Source organism: Chlamydotis macqueenii, chromosome Z (assembly GCF_036417535.1).
Source record: "Chlamydotis macqueenii isolate bChlMac1 chromosome Z, bChlMac1.mat, whole genome shotgun sequence".
NCBI lineage: Eukaryota > Metazoa > Chordata > Aves > Otidiformes > Otididae > Chlamydotis > Chlamydotis macqueenii.
In genome coordinates this window covers 53,898,388-53,916,795 of record NC_141593.1, presented here as the reverse complement: position 1 = coordinate 53,916,795, position 18,408 = coordinate 53,898,388, and the positions used below count along the sequence as shown (strand labels likewise).

At 36.7% G+C, this 18,408-nt stretch overlaps 1 protein-coding gene across 1 annotated transcript in view; it reads left to right on the top strand.

Moving 5' to 3' along the window:
- Positions 1-18,408, top strand: part of ADAMTS19 (ADAM metallopeptidase with thrombospondin type 1 motif 19) — a 150,432-nt gene that overhangs the window by 63,724 nt on the left and 68,300 nt on the right. The window contains exon 8 of the mRNA XM_086770465.1: positions 13,022-13,127. Within this exon, the coding sequence (XP_086626591.1) occupies positions 13,022-13,127 (106 nt within the window). The remainder of the gene's footprint in view (positions 1-13,021; positions 13,128-18,408) is intronic.

The following is an 18,408-nucleotide window of genomic DNA, read 5'->3' as shown; positions in this document are numbered from 1 at the left end:
TGCTTGGTTGCACTAATGAAGATGGAATACAGGATGGATATTTGGAGATAACAGTAGTAATTTTAAATTAAATAATTCTAGCTGAAAAGAGGCATTATGGAAGACTCTTCTCAGGATAGCACTGCCTTTGTTCTTTTGTCAGAAAGGTAGAGGTTAAGCTAGCTATACCCGTATAGTCGGTGTTTTCTGTATAAAGGAACAGTCAGCTATTTAATTCACTTTTCCTAGAAGATGAGCTACTGGTGTCTGCTATAAGCAGTCCCAAGATCAGTAATTTTCTTATAGTGCATCTCTCTCATAATGAAACAAAGTGTAATTTCTTCACATTAAAAACTTAATGGTCACAAACTTCAAAATTTTGACCACAGAGTAAGAGATTATTTGAAAAAGCAAACAAACAAAAAGCAGACTAATACCTCTTTCAATCCCCTTAGCTGCCCCTTGTCTCATACAAAAGAGAATGCAGATTACACCATGCTTTAAGAAAAGGAAAAAAATCCTAAATTTTACTGTTTCTCAAAAACAGGAAAATAATTACTTTCTTATCACTTTTAGCTTGATTATCTCATGAAAACATGAGAAATGTTTTACAGGAATCGCGCAGATTGCAGAAAATGAGGAAATTATGTGTATTACTGTGCCAAAGCCCTATTTGGCAAGGAACAATTTTGTGTTTTTACAACACAGTGACATTTCCATACTAAGGGTATAACAAAATAAATTTCAAAATAAAGCAAGACAGTCTTGTTTTTCTCATATTTTGTTGTAGAAATAAAAATAGGTCTAAAGAAGGTATGTTAGAGTGAAAATTATATAGTCTCCTGAGTGATTTCATATCCATTTGTTGCACAGAGGATACTGTGGGGACAATGGGAAGAAGGCATCAGAAATTAAATTATAGGAAAATCAGCTTAATAGGATATCAAAGCTAGAATCTTTGTAAGAATAGGAAAAGCATCCATCAGTGATATGAGTAGATCAAATTGGTAAAGGAATTAATGTTACACAAGACTTGGAAGCGTATTCAGAAAAAAAAAGAGATTTGATGGAATGAGACAAGAGGTGAGTTCAAAGGCATTGCAATGTGCATAGGTGTACAGAACATGGGAATGACTTTAGCAACTGCGCATTTCATGAATGTGAGAATTGAAACTCAGATGTCAGGAAGACAAGAAGAGAAATAAGCACCTGGGTGAAAATTTTCACTATTTGGATGGAGTGACACAATTCTTTATTACCTCTAGTATACAGAATCATAGAATCATAGAATGGTTAGGGTTGGAAGGGACCTTCAAAGGTCATCTAGTCCAACCCCCCTGCAAGGAGTAGGGACATCCCCAACTAGATCAGGTTGCTCAGAGCCTCATCCAGCCTGGCCTTGAACGTTTCCAGGGACGGGGCATCCACCACCTCTCTGGGCAACCTGTGCCAGTGTTCCATAACTCGCATCGTAAAAAATTTTTTCCTAATTTCTAATCTAAATCTACCCCCCTCTATTTTAAAACCATTACCCCTCATCCTATTGCAACAGGCCCTACTAAACAGCCTTTCCCCATCTTTTTTGTAGGCCCCCTTGAGGTACTGGAAGACCACTATCAGGTCTCCCCGGAGCCTGCTCTTCTCCAGGCTGAACAGCCCCAACTCTCTCAGCCTGTCCTCATAAGAGAGGTGCTCCAGCCCTCTGATCATCTTCGTGGCCCTCCTCTGGACCTTCTCCAACTGGTCCATGTCCTTCTTGTGTTGGGGGCTCCAGAACTGGACACAGTACTCCAGGTGGGGTCTCACCAGGGCAGAGTAGAGGGGGAGAATCACCTCCCTCGACCTGCTGGCCACGCTCCTCTTGATTCAACCCAGGATGCGGTTGGCCTTCTGGGCCGCAAGGGCGCATTGCCTGCTCATGTTGAGCTTCTCATCCACCAGCACTCCCAAGTCCTTCTCCTCAGGGCTGCTCTCAATCCATTCCCCGCCCAGCCTGTATTTATATTTTACTCTGTGATGCTAATATATTTTGAACCAAGTATGGAGTTGTAGGCTTATAGTATTTTAAAACATCTTAAAGTGAAGTCACAGTTCATAGCATTGGAAGGAGTTGTGGTGAATAATTGGCCCATGTTGTGTTGCAGGATAACATCTCTTCATTCTGTTTCTTATGGGAAGAGTTAGATTTTCTCAGAAGCACAATAAGAAACAAGAGATGGTTTTAAAAATACAGCATTTGCATTAAAATAGGAGTGCAATATGTGTTTTCTACCTTTTTTTTTGACAAATTACGGGAAACATTTAGTGTTTTTGAAATGACATACACTCAAATCAGCACAATTTTTTTAAGGTTACATAATTTATGTAAAATTTCTATTTAGAATATAGAGACTACCTCAAAACTGATCTTGAAAATGAAGGGAAGTTTCAAAGTACCTATATGGCACATAACTCCCTTGGAAGTCTAAAGCCTGCTCTTACATCAGCATTTTCATAAACATGCTGTTCTGTGTGCTGTGCTTCCTGTTTCCTTGGACCAGCGCCCTGACATTAAATGATGAGGCTTTTTAAAAATATACTTTAAAATAAAATGCTGGGAGTTTTTAATGTATTCCTGACATTTAAAATGTTTTTAAATCAACCAAGACTTTTTGTATGTATTTTTATAGAAGTATGTTTAAAATAGTGCTTACGGTAAAAAAAACTGTAATAATTTAAAGAATTGGCAGTGGCGAGAAAGTATACAATAGCAAAGCTGTAACAAATTATTAGAAAATGCCATCTTCATAAAATGAAATCACTTTGTGTTTCTTAATGCTAGCAAGTATTCAAATTGCAATTTCTTGTACTACTCTGGTATTCCTGGCAAACTAAAATTTCACTTGCCTTTTTGGCAAAGGTACCTCCCTTTGAATTTAATCTAGAGTCTGTGATTCCTACTTTTCCTTTTAAAGCTGTATTGTAGCTGAAGCCTCAGTTTGCAAGCCTCTGAAGTTTTGCACAAAGTATTTTTACTGGGCTAGAAAATTAACTTATTCCTCTTTCTGTGGAAGATAACTGCTTTTAAATACACAGTAAATCTGTGCCATCTATTCCTTACAGATTTTTAAATGGACAAATACCAGATATGAGTCCAATATTCATCAGGCTATTTAATAATTTACGATATTTCTTCCTGTATATCAAGTGTTTTATTTCTCAAAAAAAAAAAAAGTTCTAGAAGGAAATATGTAGGCCTGATAGTAATTTTCCCCATTTTTACAATGGAAGGTTTACTTTTAAACCTATCTGAAGGTTTTTCATTTTGAACAACTTCACAGAAAATTTCTCACTTTCAAGAATGCCTCCAACTCTCAGGCTTTTGTGTGACACTCTTAAGCCTCTACCTACACAGGTAGCCTCTTTATATCCAAAACATTTGTAGGGGTCCTGCTTGCTTCCTGACAGGTTCAAGAGCTACCCTATGCTCTGACACATTATTAGTTTCCAGCAACTGAACAGGACTTGACTCAGACTGAAAACAATAGGCAAGAAAGTGAATTCTACAGAAGGCTGATTCTATATGGATGCTGTAATGATCCATATTACTTTTGCTTCCATCCTTTGAAAGAATATCCTCTGTGGGGAGCAATGAAATGCAAGAGTATCAAAATCCAATAGTCACTGACCAAGCTCTGTTAGATATTCCACATGAGGAGAGTTTAATGTTTAAAACAAAATTAACTTATCTGAAGACACTTGATGCTACATGGGATTTTGATTTAGCAGAGTGGTGCAGCAATGCAGTGAAATCACTGTGTATCTGTTGCAATATACAGTTGGATTGCAGTCCAACTCTGATTCCCATTACTGACCTTTATATGCTCACCATCATGATGCTGGGCATCCCTAGGTGCCAGGAAGGAATATGTGAGTTAAAGTCAGCTCAAGCCCATTGCTGTCTTCAAAGTTCCTTTTGTCAGTTGTTTACTTTTTGTAATCTCTGTTGGGCTCAGCAACATACCCACTTACTGCTTGCTGGGCTGGCTAACTCAAGAAGCCATTCACACTCTTTTGATTAACTCAGAGAAAAACATTTACACAAGCAGTTAATCCACTGAACTGATACAGGCATTTATCTAAAACAAACCCTCCAGTCCTTTTTCTGTTGAAATAAGTTCAGCTTTCCTTCCAACAGTTGTGGTCAGTCGCTCCCTATATCCTTCCCTCAGCTTCAGAAGCACATCACTCTTGCCTATCTCATCTAGTCCTTCTGTTTTAGGGGTTTATTGACCAGACACAAAAAGGTTTGTTTTTTTTTTAAAGTTTATTTAAGTAAAGTAAGTGTGGCAAATAAAAATGAAAGATGGGCTAAATAAGGATCAAAAGAGGGGGAAAAAAAGAAAAATTTATATATTTGTACATAGAAATGTAGAGACAGTTAGTCAAAGGTATAGACACAGCTTTCATAGCATGCGCACATATACCACTTTGTAACACTTTATACAACTGTATGTGCCCATATGGAGGAGTGATGTGTCTGGTCACAAAGGTAAACAAGAAACAGGAAGATCTATGACTGAATTTACGTATCTTCTAGTCATTGTAGTGATCGATTAACAGCAGTCTTTCCTTAGCTTCTAGGTTAGGCTTCATTCTATCAAAGAAAAGCAGAATTCAATCTCTACTTTTTTTCCATCTAGCATAATTTTTGAAAAGATGTTTCTTCCTAATGGTCTTTTTAGTGCTGTATATGCATTTGAGAAAGTAATGGACAATAACAAAAGCTTTTCTTTGTGAAGAGTAAATTCTTATTCCTGTTTTGCTACAATTAATCCCAAGATGAGAAGTGTCATATGCTTAGATATGATGAGGACTCGAAATGGCTAGTCCACACAAATATTGTTCCCTGTTCATTTTTGCCCCTGGAAAAAATATGATTGCTAGAGGAGGCTGATAGAGAAAGCTACAAATGCAGCCTGAAAGTCTGCGAAACAACATTGTCACATTGCCTACCTGCAAAGGAAGCTGCAGAATTGTAGAACAAGTTGGAAAACACAGAAAGAAAGTTCGAGTTGTTAAAAATACTTTCTGTGGGGTACCACAGCGTTCACTGTGTTCACTGTCATCATCTCCCCATCTTGTTTGTAGAGTAGCAAGGGTTTTCTCAGTGTATGGAAATGGAGTTTTATGGTACAAAATAGGAACCAACCCTTAATCTGAGACATGTGATACTCATTCAAAGCAAACTATCTGTTATCTCTGTCCAGTGAATCGGTGAAAAGCATATCCTCAAAATCAATGTGTTTATGCGTTCTCAGCTTGAAATCTGTTTCTGACTTTTTAGTAAAAAGCTTCCGCTTTACTTTGGAAAGCTCCATTCAGTTTTGTTGCCAAAGAAGTGAGGTATCTGTTTTTCAACGTCACATCTTATTTGATTGTACACTGCAGAGTTCCCTGAAGCTTTCAGAAGGCACTCTTACAATTTACGTGTGTAATTTAAGCATTGAAAGTCTTTATTGGTAAGTCCTAAAAATAGACTTTCCTACTTCTGTCCAAAAGTTAAACTTACAAATGTAGATCAAGATTATTAATAATTTTCTGTGCCATGTTAAACAAACATCTAGAAAAATTGTTTATGCAAGTCATGCCATGAGGAAGTTAGAATAATGGATCAAGCTAGTTCAATTTCTTAGAAAAAGATTGAGATATTGCTTAGAAAGGTTACATTAGATTTTTCTTTTATATTAATAGTATAAGAAAATATGAAGCAAGAAAATATTTATTGCACACTACTTCATACACTGTGATTTTTCACTTTTTCTTCTAGACAGAATGACTTAGGATGTGGTGTATAATGTCAATTATATAAAATCTAACCAATTTTTTTTTCTGTTTCAAGATTACAGATGCAAATTAAAGTCAAATGTGAAGGAAAGGAAGTTGGGACTCTTTTGTTTTTCAATTTATGTGTTTTTTATTTTTATTTTCCAGTATGCAGGGTTTTTTTGCATCTTTGTCTCTTTCTGTTCATATGGATTTTTGTGGACAAGTTTTCCACTTGGTGATTTTGCCTTTCCCCCTGCCTAAAAAAAAAGACAATTAAAAGATATAAAAAGTATAGTGGCTGTACTCAGTGGCCATGTTACAGTGTATTGTTGCTTTTTTTCCTTTAAATTTTTTTGAATTTTTTTTCTATATTGCTTGAAATGTAAAAAACAAGACATGGGAATTATTTGTCAGCTTTTTTACAGTAGAAGGAGGTGTTCTTTGATTTCAGAGCTGCCTTGCTTCATAGTGGAGGCCTGAGTATGCTTTCATATGGTTTGAAGCATTCTGGATAGTTCAGTGTAAAAGTGACGAAAAGAACTGTAGATATTCGTGATACTGAAAAAACAGTGAAAGAGCAGATGAAGTTAAGTATTGCCTAATACAAAATAACGTGCATTAGGAAAAATAATGAGTCTTTTCCTTATACGTGTGAAACTATGGGCTTTGCTGCCACTCAGGAAAGTGATCAGAGAATGATAGTGGACAGTTCCCTGAAAATGTGAGCTCAGTGATCAGCTGAGTAAAGTGACTGTTAAGACTGACTAGGAAAGAGCAGACTACAGTAGAAGAAACATAATGCTGGACATGTATTGACCTGTGGTACACCTGACCTTTTGTTTATAACCACTTTTGAAATAAAGACTGTAGTAGAACAAGAGAAGGTAAGTTATGCAGAGGGCTACAAGATATCATAAAGGTATGGTTGTCTTCTGCTTGAGGAATTGCTAAATGTGCTAGAGCTTCTCCATTTGTTATTGAGATAGCTGACAGAGATCTAGGAAGGCACAGATGGCTTTGAAGATATCAGTAGAACTTTAGATTTGAGTTAGAATACCCCCTAAGCAGTCTTCAGAGAAAGAGGAAAATGTACTGTTGTACACAATTATACTCTGGAGCTATTTGCTATCACATGTTATAGACCCAAACTCTGAAGCAGGTTAAGAAGGAATACCCAGATTTGGAGATTAAATGCTTTGGTGGCTGATAAAGATGACAGTATGGATGTAGTGTTTAGGTCAAGGGATCCCTACAAAACTTGTCAACAAAGGCCAAGAGTGGACAGTCAGGGAAATTAACTTAACTGTCTGTGTGTTCATTTTGAGAGAAGTGTTTTCCATGGAGTTGCATTTTAGAAGAAAATTAGTATCTTCCAGAAGTTTTGCCATCCCATCCCTGTAATAACATACTGAACACCTGTGGGTCATTCATAAGGTACAAGAACTTAAAACTGTAAAGTCACACAGTCAGAGTTAGTTCATGGGTGTATGGCATACATTGACATGCCCTCCCAATTTTTAAACTTTTTTCCCACTCTAAGGATTAAAGTGCAGCAATTTGTTTAAAGGGAGAAGAATAAGCCTAGGAGTCTATTCTGAAAGATAAAATCACAGACTTACTAGTTACTGATGAAGTATTTTTCTGGAAGTGTTAGTTTTTGTAAGATCTATATAAATGACAAACTGACAAAACAGGTGACTAAAATTTGAGTTACATTTCTGTAAAATACAGCAGAAGTTGATTTGGTTTTATTCCATTTTTTTTTCTAATTTTGCATACATAATATATGTGTATTTGTATATCTGTACACACAAACGTACAGGTGTGGTTATCATCCCTGTCAATATCTCTCAATTTAAAAAGAAAAAAAAAAATGTCTAGACTTTTCTGTTTACGCTTGAGATTCCTGTTTGTTAACTGTGTTGTTTCAATTGCTGTGGAGTTTAAGGGACGCTAATTCACTGATGACTGATAAGATTTTTTTTTTTTTTCCTGGAAGACCTCAGTGTCTGGAACTCTCTTCAGAGCAGCTTGTGCTAATTAGACTTTTTAAGTCTCAGCTCTGTGGAAAGCTTTTTTCTCCTGCTTCTTAAGAAAGGCATCTGGGCTGCTAAAAAAAAAATCATTTGTTAGATTAGTAATCAAGTCCAGTTAAGTAGTATCATTTATGCTCAAAGGCCCATTGATTTGCCAGTTCAAATTTAAAATACTTACATTTGAATCAAAAGCCAAAGGTGTACTTGGACATTAAATTATGTTTCTATTGCAGTGGCTTGCTAGATTTGTGCATCATCAATAATTCAAATTAAGGTCATGCTATCAGGAGTGTATTGCTGCATGGCACCTTCTGAAGGCTAAAGTTTTTTTTGGAAAGTTAGTGATTCAAATTTTTCTGCCTGTTTTCTATCCATTTCAGATTTAGCTATTTTTAATCAGTGTTTTATACTATAGTTTATGAAGCTTTGTGTAGAAACTTTAGAAGAAAATTTAATACATAAGTATTACTTTTATTCGTAGTATGTTCTTAAGCAATATCTATTGTATGTATAGTGATTTAATAAAAATATTATATCTAATGTGCATTCCATAGTAATAGTTGCTTCATTATTTTACCTAGATGACAGGGAATGCAGCAGGCACTGGGAATCTGTTCTGTTTTACTGTTTTTCATCCTGGTCAAATTTGACAATTTTTACTGATGGATAGATAGCGCAACAAGGAGCATACTATGCTTAGATTAATGAGAATATAACATATTCGTGCATTTAAAACTGAACTCCTATGTGATTCTTCTAGGGCACAATGAAAAAGCTTTACTCTCTTAATTGATATTGCATGTATTTACTTCTGAATTAACTTCAGAAGTAGTTATCTGCAGAGTGAGGTAATCGGAATATTTTACATTTGGCATGTATTCATTCAGTGCTTTTTTGTTTCAAAACACAGCTTTCTTTATAGATAAATAACAGGATCCTTCCTTAAATTATCAATGAGACATACTGCTTTCTAGCCAACACTTTTCAGATACTAAGTTGTCGTAGTTCAGCCCCGATCAGGACCAGACTACGCAGTCTGTCTCTCGCTCCCCCCACCCTCCGAGAGAATAGGAGGAGATCATATAAGAAAAACAGCTCAAGGTTTGAGATAAGGACGGGGAGAAATCCTTAAAGTTACCGTCACGGGCAAAACAGACTCGACTTGGGGAAAACTATTCATTTATTTCTAAAATTAGCAGGAGAATGAGACAGGGAACAAGATAACCTCCCCCCACCCCTCCCTCTTCCCGGGCTTAACATTATCTCTACTACCTTCCCCTCCCGAGCGGCACGGGGGGGGGGAAAGGGAATGGGGGTCGCGGTCAGTTCATCACGCGTTGTTTTACGCCGCTGTATCATCGTCAGGGGAAGAACTCCTCGCATTCCTCCTCTGCTCCTTCGTGGGGTCCCTCCCACGGGCCACAGTCCTTCGTGAAACTGCTCCGGCGTGGGTCATCTCTTCCACGGGGTGCAGTCCCTCTAGAACGGCTGTCCCAGCGGGCCCTCCACGGGCCACAGCCTCCTTCAGGCCTCCACCTGCTCTGGCGTGGGGTCCTCCACGGGCTGCAGGTGGATCTCTGTAGGTGGCCCCCTCCGTGGGCCTCCATGGGCTGCAGGGGGAACAGCCTGCTCCACCATGGTCATCACCACAGGCCGCAGGGGAATCTTGGCCAGGAGCTGCGTTACTCCTCCCCCTCCTGAACTGACCTTGGCGTCAGCAGCCGTTTCTCGCAACAGGCTGGTAGATGTCTCTCAGGATCCTTTTTACATCTTATTCACTTCTCATCTCCTCTCCACTTCTTGCAGCCAGGCTGGGCTGATTCAGGCCCAGTCGGCCGCCAGGCGGGAGGCCAGAGAGGCCTGCAAGGCCCACAAGGCTCGCGCCTCCCCCTCTCTGCCGCCGCTCAGCTGCTTCACATCTTCTCTTTCTTTCTTTTTTTCCTGTTTTCCCCTACTTAAATACGTTATCGCAGAGGTGTTACCATGGGACATTCTGCTACCAATTGGCTCGGCCTTGGCCAGCAGCGGGTCCACCCTAGGTCTGGCCGAGTCCATTGAACAAAGGGGAGCAACTTCTAGCAGTTTCCTACAGAAGCTACCACCTTAGGCCCCCCCTCACTAACAAAACCAGAACATAAGTGTTTTAATTTGAAGCTGTGTGTTGAGACCATGGGGTTCACTAGGAATACCTTAATCATAACAAGGGAACAGTTGTTCATTGTTTTTTGTGGTTTTTTTTTTTTCTTGTGGATTTAACCCTGGAGCAGTTCCAGCTGTGTTAATAAGCCACAGGAAGCTGCAATGAACATACATATATTTAAAGAAGAAATTCCTTCCCTTACCTAATGCAGAGACAACTAAGCAAGAGCAACTGCTTACTGAAGTCAGTTTCTTTTTCTCTACATGTGAAATTAATAGCTAAGGACAAGACATGAAACTAGTTCATGGCTAGTAGTTCACTGATTTACATCCAGTAGCTTCTGTTGGATGTGGCTTTCACATATGAGGTTGACTTTGCTTAATAGAGGGAAAGTCATAAAGCGTTAATTGCATTTGGTACTTTTGGACATTTCTAGAATTAGAAATCTAATTTCATCTAAATGAAATATAGGTCTTACATTTCTTATGTTACACTTTGAAAGGTCAAACATAATCAATTCCCTTCAAGGAATGCCAAGCATAAAGTCATTATTGGTAATACATACTGAATATTGTTGAAAATGCCTACTACTGCTGACTGCTTCTTCTGCAGAATAGGTATGGAACTTGCAATGTGCATAGTTCTCTCAGAATAATTGTGGGGCAGACAGGACAGTAGGCAGCAACTGATAGTACTCATTTTCTATGGAAAGATATTGCTGATGTACTTGAATCTACTACTTTAGAGGCCAAAAGAAGGCTAAGGGAATTCTTTTCCCTACAAAAAACTAGAGGGCATCGGAACAGTTTTCAGTTAGTACTCAGTGTCAACAGGCAGAGGGAGGTTTGGGAATTATCTTTCTATAGATCTCAGCAAATAAGTTTTAGCCAACTGAGGACAGCCATCATCAGTGAATGTTATGGTTTAACCTCAGCTGGCAACTAAGCACCACACAGCTACTCACTCCTCGCCCCAGCAGAATGGGGGAGAAAATCCAAAGGATAAAAGTGAGAAAACTTGTGGATTGAGATAGAAAGTTTACTAATTGAGCTATTAAATAATAATTAATAATAATAATAATTAATAATAATCGTAGTAGTAGTAGTAGTAATAACAATAATGTCATGAAAAGGAAAATAACAGAGATAAATAAAACCCAAGAAAGACAAGTGAAGCAAATGAAAACAGTTGCTCATTGTCAACTGACCCATGCTTAGCTAGTCCCTGAGCAGTGGTCCCCCCACCAACCTCTGCCCTAATTTTATTGCTGAGCGTGATGCCATATGGTCTGCAATGCCTTTGGTCAGTTGGGGTCAGCTGTTGAGCTGAGTCCTCTCCCAGCTTCTTGTGCATCCCCAGCCTACTTGCTCGTGGGGTGATATGAGGAGAGCAGAAAAGGCCTTGACTTTGTGTAAGCACTGTTCAGCAATAACTAAAACATCCCTGTATTGTCAACACTGTTTCCAGCACAAATCCAAAATATAGCCCCTTACCAGCTACTGTGAAGAAAATTAACTCTACCCTAGCCAAAAGTAACCCTACCCCAGCACAGTAAGAAAGGTATTTCTGAACATTTTGTGTTACAGTAATAGGAATCCCCACAGCACTAGAAAATGCAGCACTGGTTTTTGTCTTTTTTTTGTTTTTGGCAAGAGTAATTTTTCTCTTTTTGTTTCAGCACTTTGTACATTCATTTGTGTTGGCTGAAATCAGGGCTCTGAAGTCTGCTTCTTCTGGTATTGTTACCAGCTCTACTGCTTAGAGCTACAGTGTTAAAAGCAGCTCTGTTTTTTTCAGTTTGGTCATCAAAATATGAAAGAAAATGTATATGAATGTGGAACTACAAGGCACAAAATGGTTTTAGAAATATTTTTATTTTTATTTCAGCCAGTGGATCATAACATTTGAAATAAAACATTACATTTCAGAGTGTTTCTTAGTTCTCTTATTTTCAGTAGAGTTAATATAAATATCTATGTTTAGCATGAAGTGTCATTTGAAGGACTTCAGGTTTTTTGCTTTGAACATGTTTTGCCTTTTTTTTTGTATTCTAAATTACTTTTACCCCTGCTCCATTTTTTTTTCTCCTTTCTTTGGAAAGAAATAGTGAAAGTTGAAATATTCTACCTTATTCAAATCTGATTTGTGATTGTTTTGTTCAGTCCTGAACAACATTTTTTGTCACATGAGTTCTGTGTCCAGAAGCTTTCAGCCAGCTCTGTTGAGAGCAACACTGCTAGACTAGTGATGGGGTTACTACTTGAATTCCATGTTGTGGATGAGGCGTTGTGCTCACAGACTGACAAATACTTGGATTGTAAGAAGAATGACTTTTATCTTGTTAACACAGAATGCAAATTATTACTAAATTTCAAACACTGTCAAAGGTTTCAAACTCGACCTTTACATGCAAACATCTAGCAAACCTGTTGGTTGAGAGGGCACCAGTCCATTGAAAGGATGTTCCTGGGAAGAAGGCCAAACACTTGAAGCAGTGTTTTGATTGCTTACTCCGAAATTTCAAACGAGTGACGACAATAAGTCCCTGCTAAATGTATTTGTGATCTGAAAAAAAAATTACCGTTACCCAAATTAAGCTACATATTCCTCAAACTTTTATAATTACAGACATTTCACTTTTTAAGAGCTGAACTTGAACTCAAAAGCCTAACAGTCAGGCTTCTACATTTTGAAAACTTAGGTATTGCATAGTAGTGGCTTCAATATTCATATATGTGTTCTGTCACATCTTACTAAGGTACCTAGCAACACTTTTAAGTAATACGTTTAGTGCACATTGCAGTCTATGTAATCAGGTAATATTACTATCAGGTAATATTACCACTGCTTGCTATTTCTTTGCTATCTTTTACCAAATTTTGTGCTAAAATCAGTCATTCTGGCTTATGAGTAAGTAAAGCTTTGTCAGTTATCTGTTTATACACTTGCATGACTCTGACCACAATAAGGTTTCAGGCTTGTTTGAGATCAATAATGCCATAATATGTATGGTTATTGATAACAAAAAATAATTTACTCTGGTGGTTGTGTTTCCTAGGTATAGCATATCTGAGTGGAATGTGCAGTGAGAAACGAAAATGTATAATTGCAGAGGACAATGGTCTGAATCTTGCTTTTACCATTGCCCATGAAATGGGTCACAAGTAAGTATGTGGATAACAAACCCTAGTATTTGTTTGCATTTAATATTACTATTATTTGATTAATTTGATTGTGTACTTCAGTTTTTCCTTTTTTCTTTTATGAAAGCTTTAAAAATTGGTGAAAAACTTGGAAAACAATGTTTTTGTAGTTTAATAGTAATGGGGGCATTTATTGATATATAGTATGTAAATTAAGATAATGTTTACAACTTAGACTAATACAGGAATCTTTGTTGCTGCACAATGACCACATTAGTTGGAAGGACTGACATTGTCTAGAGGAAAAGCAGGTGCCCCAAGATGTGGGTTTTTTTGGGACTGTTGTATTGCATATCAGATCCAGCTCTGACTGTTGTTGCCAGCAAACATTTTAATGAGATCATGAGTTGGAAGAGCCCTTATTACATTTGGCTTTCTCAGGATAGATCCCATTAAAGTGTATAGTGGTCATCGGTCGTCACAACATTAATATTGTTTTTTTCCACCCATTAATAGAAAAAGATGACAAAGTGAAGGTGAAGGTAATTATCCTTTACAATCAGATTGAATATTTTTACTAATTCCATGAGGAATACTTAGAATAAAAAGTGAAAAATTCTCATGTTGCAATAATAAAATATGTTAGTGAAAGTTGTGTTTGATTCTTGGCTTTGGTACCTGTTAAAGAAAAATAAATAGCAGAGTTTGTATTTTAAAATAAAAAGAAATAAAAGGGAAGTGTGTATTAATCTGCCATTTTTACCTGCAATATCTGATTCAGGTATCTGTGAATACATTTTTACAATAGCAGATTCAGAGCGACAACAGAGATGTTTTGTTAAATCCTTTGAATGTCTGTACATTGTGGTTAGGTATCTTAGGACAAATACGTTGACTTAAAAGTGATTTGTTTTAAATTCAAAGCTGTCTGCAAATAGAGGTCATAGCATCTAATGTTGAAACATGCAGTTGATTACAAGAAAGAATTGGAACTTAAAATATTTCTATTTGAAATCTTTCCTGGATGCAAAATAAGCAAATTCAGAGCAATTATATAACTTGAAGAGAAAGGGTCACATGAATATGGGTTACTGCATGAAATGGATCTTTTCTGTTTTTTCTTTTTGTGAGTTTTTGTAACTGGAGGAAGCAACACTAGGCTAACATAAGCCATCTTGTTTGAATGATAGTTATGATAAAGCACAAGTCAGACCAATCTTTGACATCCTAAGGACTGCTGGATGCCAAACAGTATCTGGAAAAAGTTAGACAGGGAAGCTCACCTTTGCTGCCTAGCAGTTCTTGCATGGCTGCTGGGCATTCAGGCCTCAACTTGAAACATTTTCATGGTTTTGCATTGCTGTGGGACTGAGGAAAAGAAAGGATTTAGCATGATATTCCTATAAGGACATAAAAATTAAATTGCTGATATGGGAATCCTGGGGAAAAAGAAAATATTAAAGGCTACACTGTGAAATTTTAGAAGTTTCAAATCCCTTCATATTAATTCAAATAAATTTGGAAAAACAAATCGTGATAATACCCCAGCCATTGTATTCTCACAGTAATAATGACATTTGGATGTCCTTAGAGACAGTGTCACATTTCTCTGCAGGTACTGTAACAGACATTTAAAAACAGTGGAAATAAGAATAAACCAAATCTGATTTCATCGTAAAGGACAAGATGCTATTTGAACCACATATTTCTTCAAGAAATTCAACCTCATGAAGGCTAGTAACAAGCCACATAGAAATTAGGAAGACTACCACAAAAATGAAAGAATAGGTAGCCAGAGATATATGAACAGCTGCCACCCAAAAAAAAAAGGGGTGGGGGGGTGGGGGGGGTGGCAGCCTCCAATGCAAAACATGCAAAGGCATTCAGCTTGATCCCCGCTTGATTATGGAGCCAGAGTCCTTGACTGTTGCAATCTGAAATAGAGTGGGCTTGCAGTAAAGGTAGCAAGGTGATATTCCAGAGACATTTTTCTCTGCATGACTGTCTCTGTCTGCCAGAGACAGTCTGCTGAAATCTGTTCACTTGCACAGCAACACAGTTGAAGAATTACAGTTAATTATATTGAACACTTCTGATATGTGTTTATTAAGTGTTTTGTTGTGGCTTTCTTAGTTTTTCCAATTAAAACAAATATTCTTTATTGGCAAACTAAAGCTTACTTTGCAATATATGTCTTTGTTCTAGACATGTATATCTGAAAGCAGATGATCTTTTAATGACATTGAGAAATAATGTTTTAAGTCAATAACTGATTTTTGAGCTCTATCTTGAACTATTAGGAGCCAGTCTCTGTAATCTGAGATTAAAAACTGTAACACACTGATGGATTTGTTTTTAATAATGAAATCCTATTTATTAAAATAAATATAATGAGCAATTAGATAATTATATAATGAAGTCATATTACAGAATAAAAACTAACAACAATGAATTAAAAGATATTATCTCCACATGGAGAACTGAGAGAAGAAGAGACAGAATGCTATTATTTTGGTTATCAAGTAACACTTATATTTTCATTTTACTTACATGATTGCTCTCTGTGGGATATGACTCCTTAAATATGGAGACATAAAAGATAGATGTAATCTGCAGTATCTCAAAATATATTCATTAACAATTATGTGCTCCAGATATAATTGAAATGTTGTTATAAATAGTTGAAGGAGATATTGGTGGAATTTTTCAGAATTAATTTTATACACATCTGCATTGCCTTTTTGGTAAGCATTTTGTGAAATATGAAATGTACCTACTTTTACAATTCAGGATATTCTACCAAGTATTTTGTAGTTCAAAATGAGAAGTCTGTGGAATTTTTCAATCACCTACTTAGTAACTCATAAGCAAACAACATACATTTTTTTTGTGCCAATATTAAACAAGTATATGAAATCTAGTGGAACTTGGAGAACTTCAAATGTGAAATCAGGAAATGCTAATGGAGTGTCTGTTACTCCATGTGTTTTTGTTATCACAGCCCAGAATATGATAACAGAACACAATAAAATCAAGAATAATAAAAGCAACTGTCTACCAATTTTTGTCAATGAGTTACTAATGTGGAATAGAAAACCTCATTAAAGTAAAAAAAAAAGCACTATCTTGATATTTCTAAGGTTAAAGTAGAATTTTACAATTGAATTTGTGTTTAACAAGAAACAAGATTAGCACATGGAAATTAAAGTTATTAATTAGGTTTGACAGAAGTCCTCCTTCAATCTTGAAAGTCATGTAATCACGAGTATTCTGTTTACTGGGTCAGTGACAACAGTCTTTCTTATGAATGATGAAAGAGTTGTTCCTCTTCCATGTGCCTGTCCCTTTTCTAAGATGGGCTACTAAGGCAGAGTTTGTAACTCCTACTGACTCGTGATAAACATAGCGGGTTTTTTTTGTTTCCCCAAACAGAGAAATATGTCTAGGACTGTAATTCTTAGTATCTGTTTTAACAGAATACACTTCTGAAATTACCTGCTTCCACAGAACCTTTCTCTTCTTACGTGAGGTAATGGGCTTCTAGCCATGCAACAGATTGTACTGTTCTTATTTACATAATTATTTAATTACATTTATTTTACGCTCAGAAAGGGAATAAGTGGGATAAGTATTTATTTTATAATAGATTAGAGCATTAAAAAGTGACATTTTAATACTGTTTTACCACAAAGGAAGAAAAATACTTTGTAATGTAATTTTCTGCTCTGAGAAGGCAGCGAAATTAATGTTTCTGAGTGCTCAGAACATGTTTTAGTTGATTAAGAAATGAACCATAAATGAAGTAATACATTATCTCAGGGCAGCGGACCACAGTATGAGATTATGAGGTAAACAATTGCGGAAGCTGAAAACCTGTTTCCTGAGAAATAAATGCAGGTATGATAAATTGAAGGGTAAGTTGTCTAACCAAGGGTATATTGAGCTGACATTCTCCATTTACTGATAATTAATCTAAGCCTTTATTCAGTAATGGCCGTAATATCACTCTAGGGTCCCTTTCTCTCAGAGCTTTGTCTTCGCAGCATCCTGACTCAGATTATCTTGGGGTCCTGCGATGCTGGGTGTTCCCATAGCAGTGACTGTAGAGTAAGAAAGAAGCTGCTGCAGCACTGTTGTGTCACTGAGGACCATGCCAGTAACCTGTCCCCAAATAATCTAGTTGCTTCCTTCTCCCTCTCGTAGATCGCTTATCTCATGGGCTACAGGGGCAGTGGGTATAAGGTGCAGGGGATGTGCCTGTCGTTGTGGCCTCCTCCCAGTTGTGCAGACTCTCTCATTTTTCCTCCATTGCTTCTTGCCCTTAATTTTTCTGTCCTTTTTGGCTAACAGTTCAAAGCTGAGTTTCTTTGTCCAAATTTAGGTAGATAGATATTAATCTATCTGTAGATACAGAACTATTCATAGATTCAGGGAGTTGGATACAGAAGCAGCCTGACTGTCAGAGCTTTAACTATTGTGACTGATTTTCATCATTACTGAGTTTTTTGTTTAAAATAAAGTTATTGACAGTAAACTACACTGTAGCCTCAGGAAACTAAGTTTCAGTAATCCAATTTGAAAAGCACAGCAACAGTTTGCAGAATTCAGCTTTATAATTTTAAAAATATATGCACAGTAAATCATAAGAAATTCTCTTTCCCATGCACATATTTTTGTCATTGACAGATTTACAGAGAAATGGCTGTACTTATCTGCAATTTGTGGGTAACTGCATAAAACATGGACATATTTTCATATTATTTTTGGTATTGTTTTTCTATTTGTGTTAACATTTTCAGTCCTTCTTCTTCAAAAAGGTTCTCTTCACAAGAAATTTTATCTATAAAGCATAGTACTTGTTTAATAAAAAAATACTTTTATTAAATTTACTCTTAACAAGAAAGATAAAGTACTTCCCTTTTTCCTTTTTACTTGGTTTATTGTTTTCATAAAAAGTAATAGGCTATTTTCACTTTTCACTATTTTCACTGTACTGCATTTCAACATTACATATTCTTTATTTCAAACATGATTTATATGAGAATCACTCCAGCACTTTCATCACAAAATCTGGCCTTTTTTCTATTACATTAGGAAATAAATTGTGAGGTAAGTGTTCAAAACTATTGCAATAAAAACCTCACAGTACAGTTACTGATCTTTAAAGCCTTTTTAAAAATACCTCTCCCTCTTTTTTTAAAAACTTATTTTAGTGAAGTTCAAAGCACCTATTAGATGTTCAACTGTACAGCAGGACATTTTATACCCATCCAATGACAGTAAATAGAAAGTAATGGCAAAA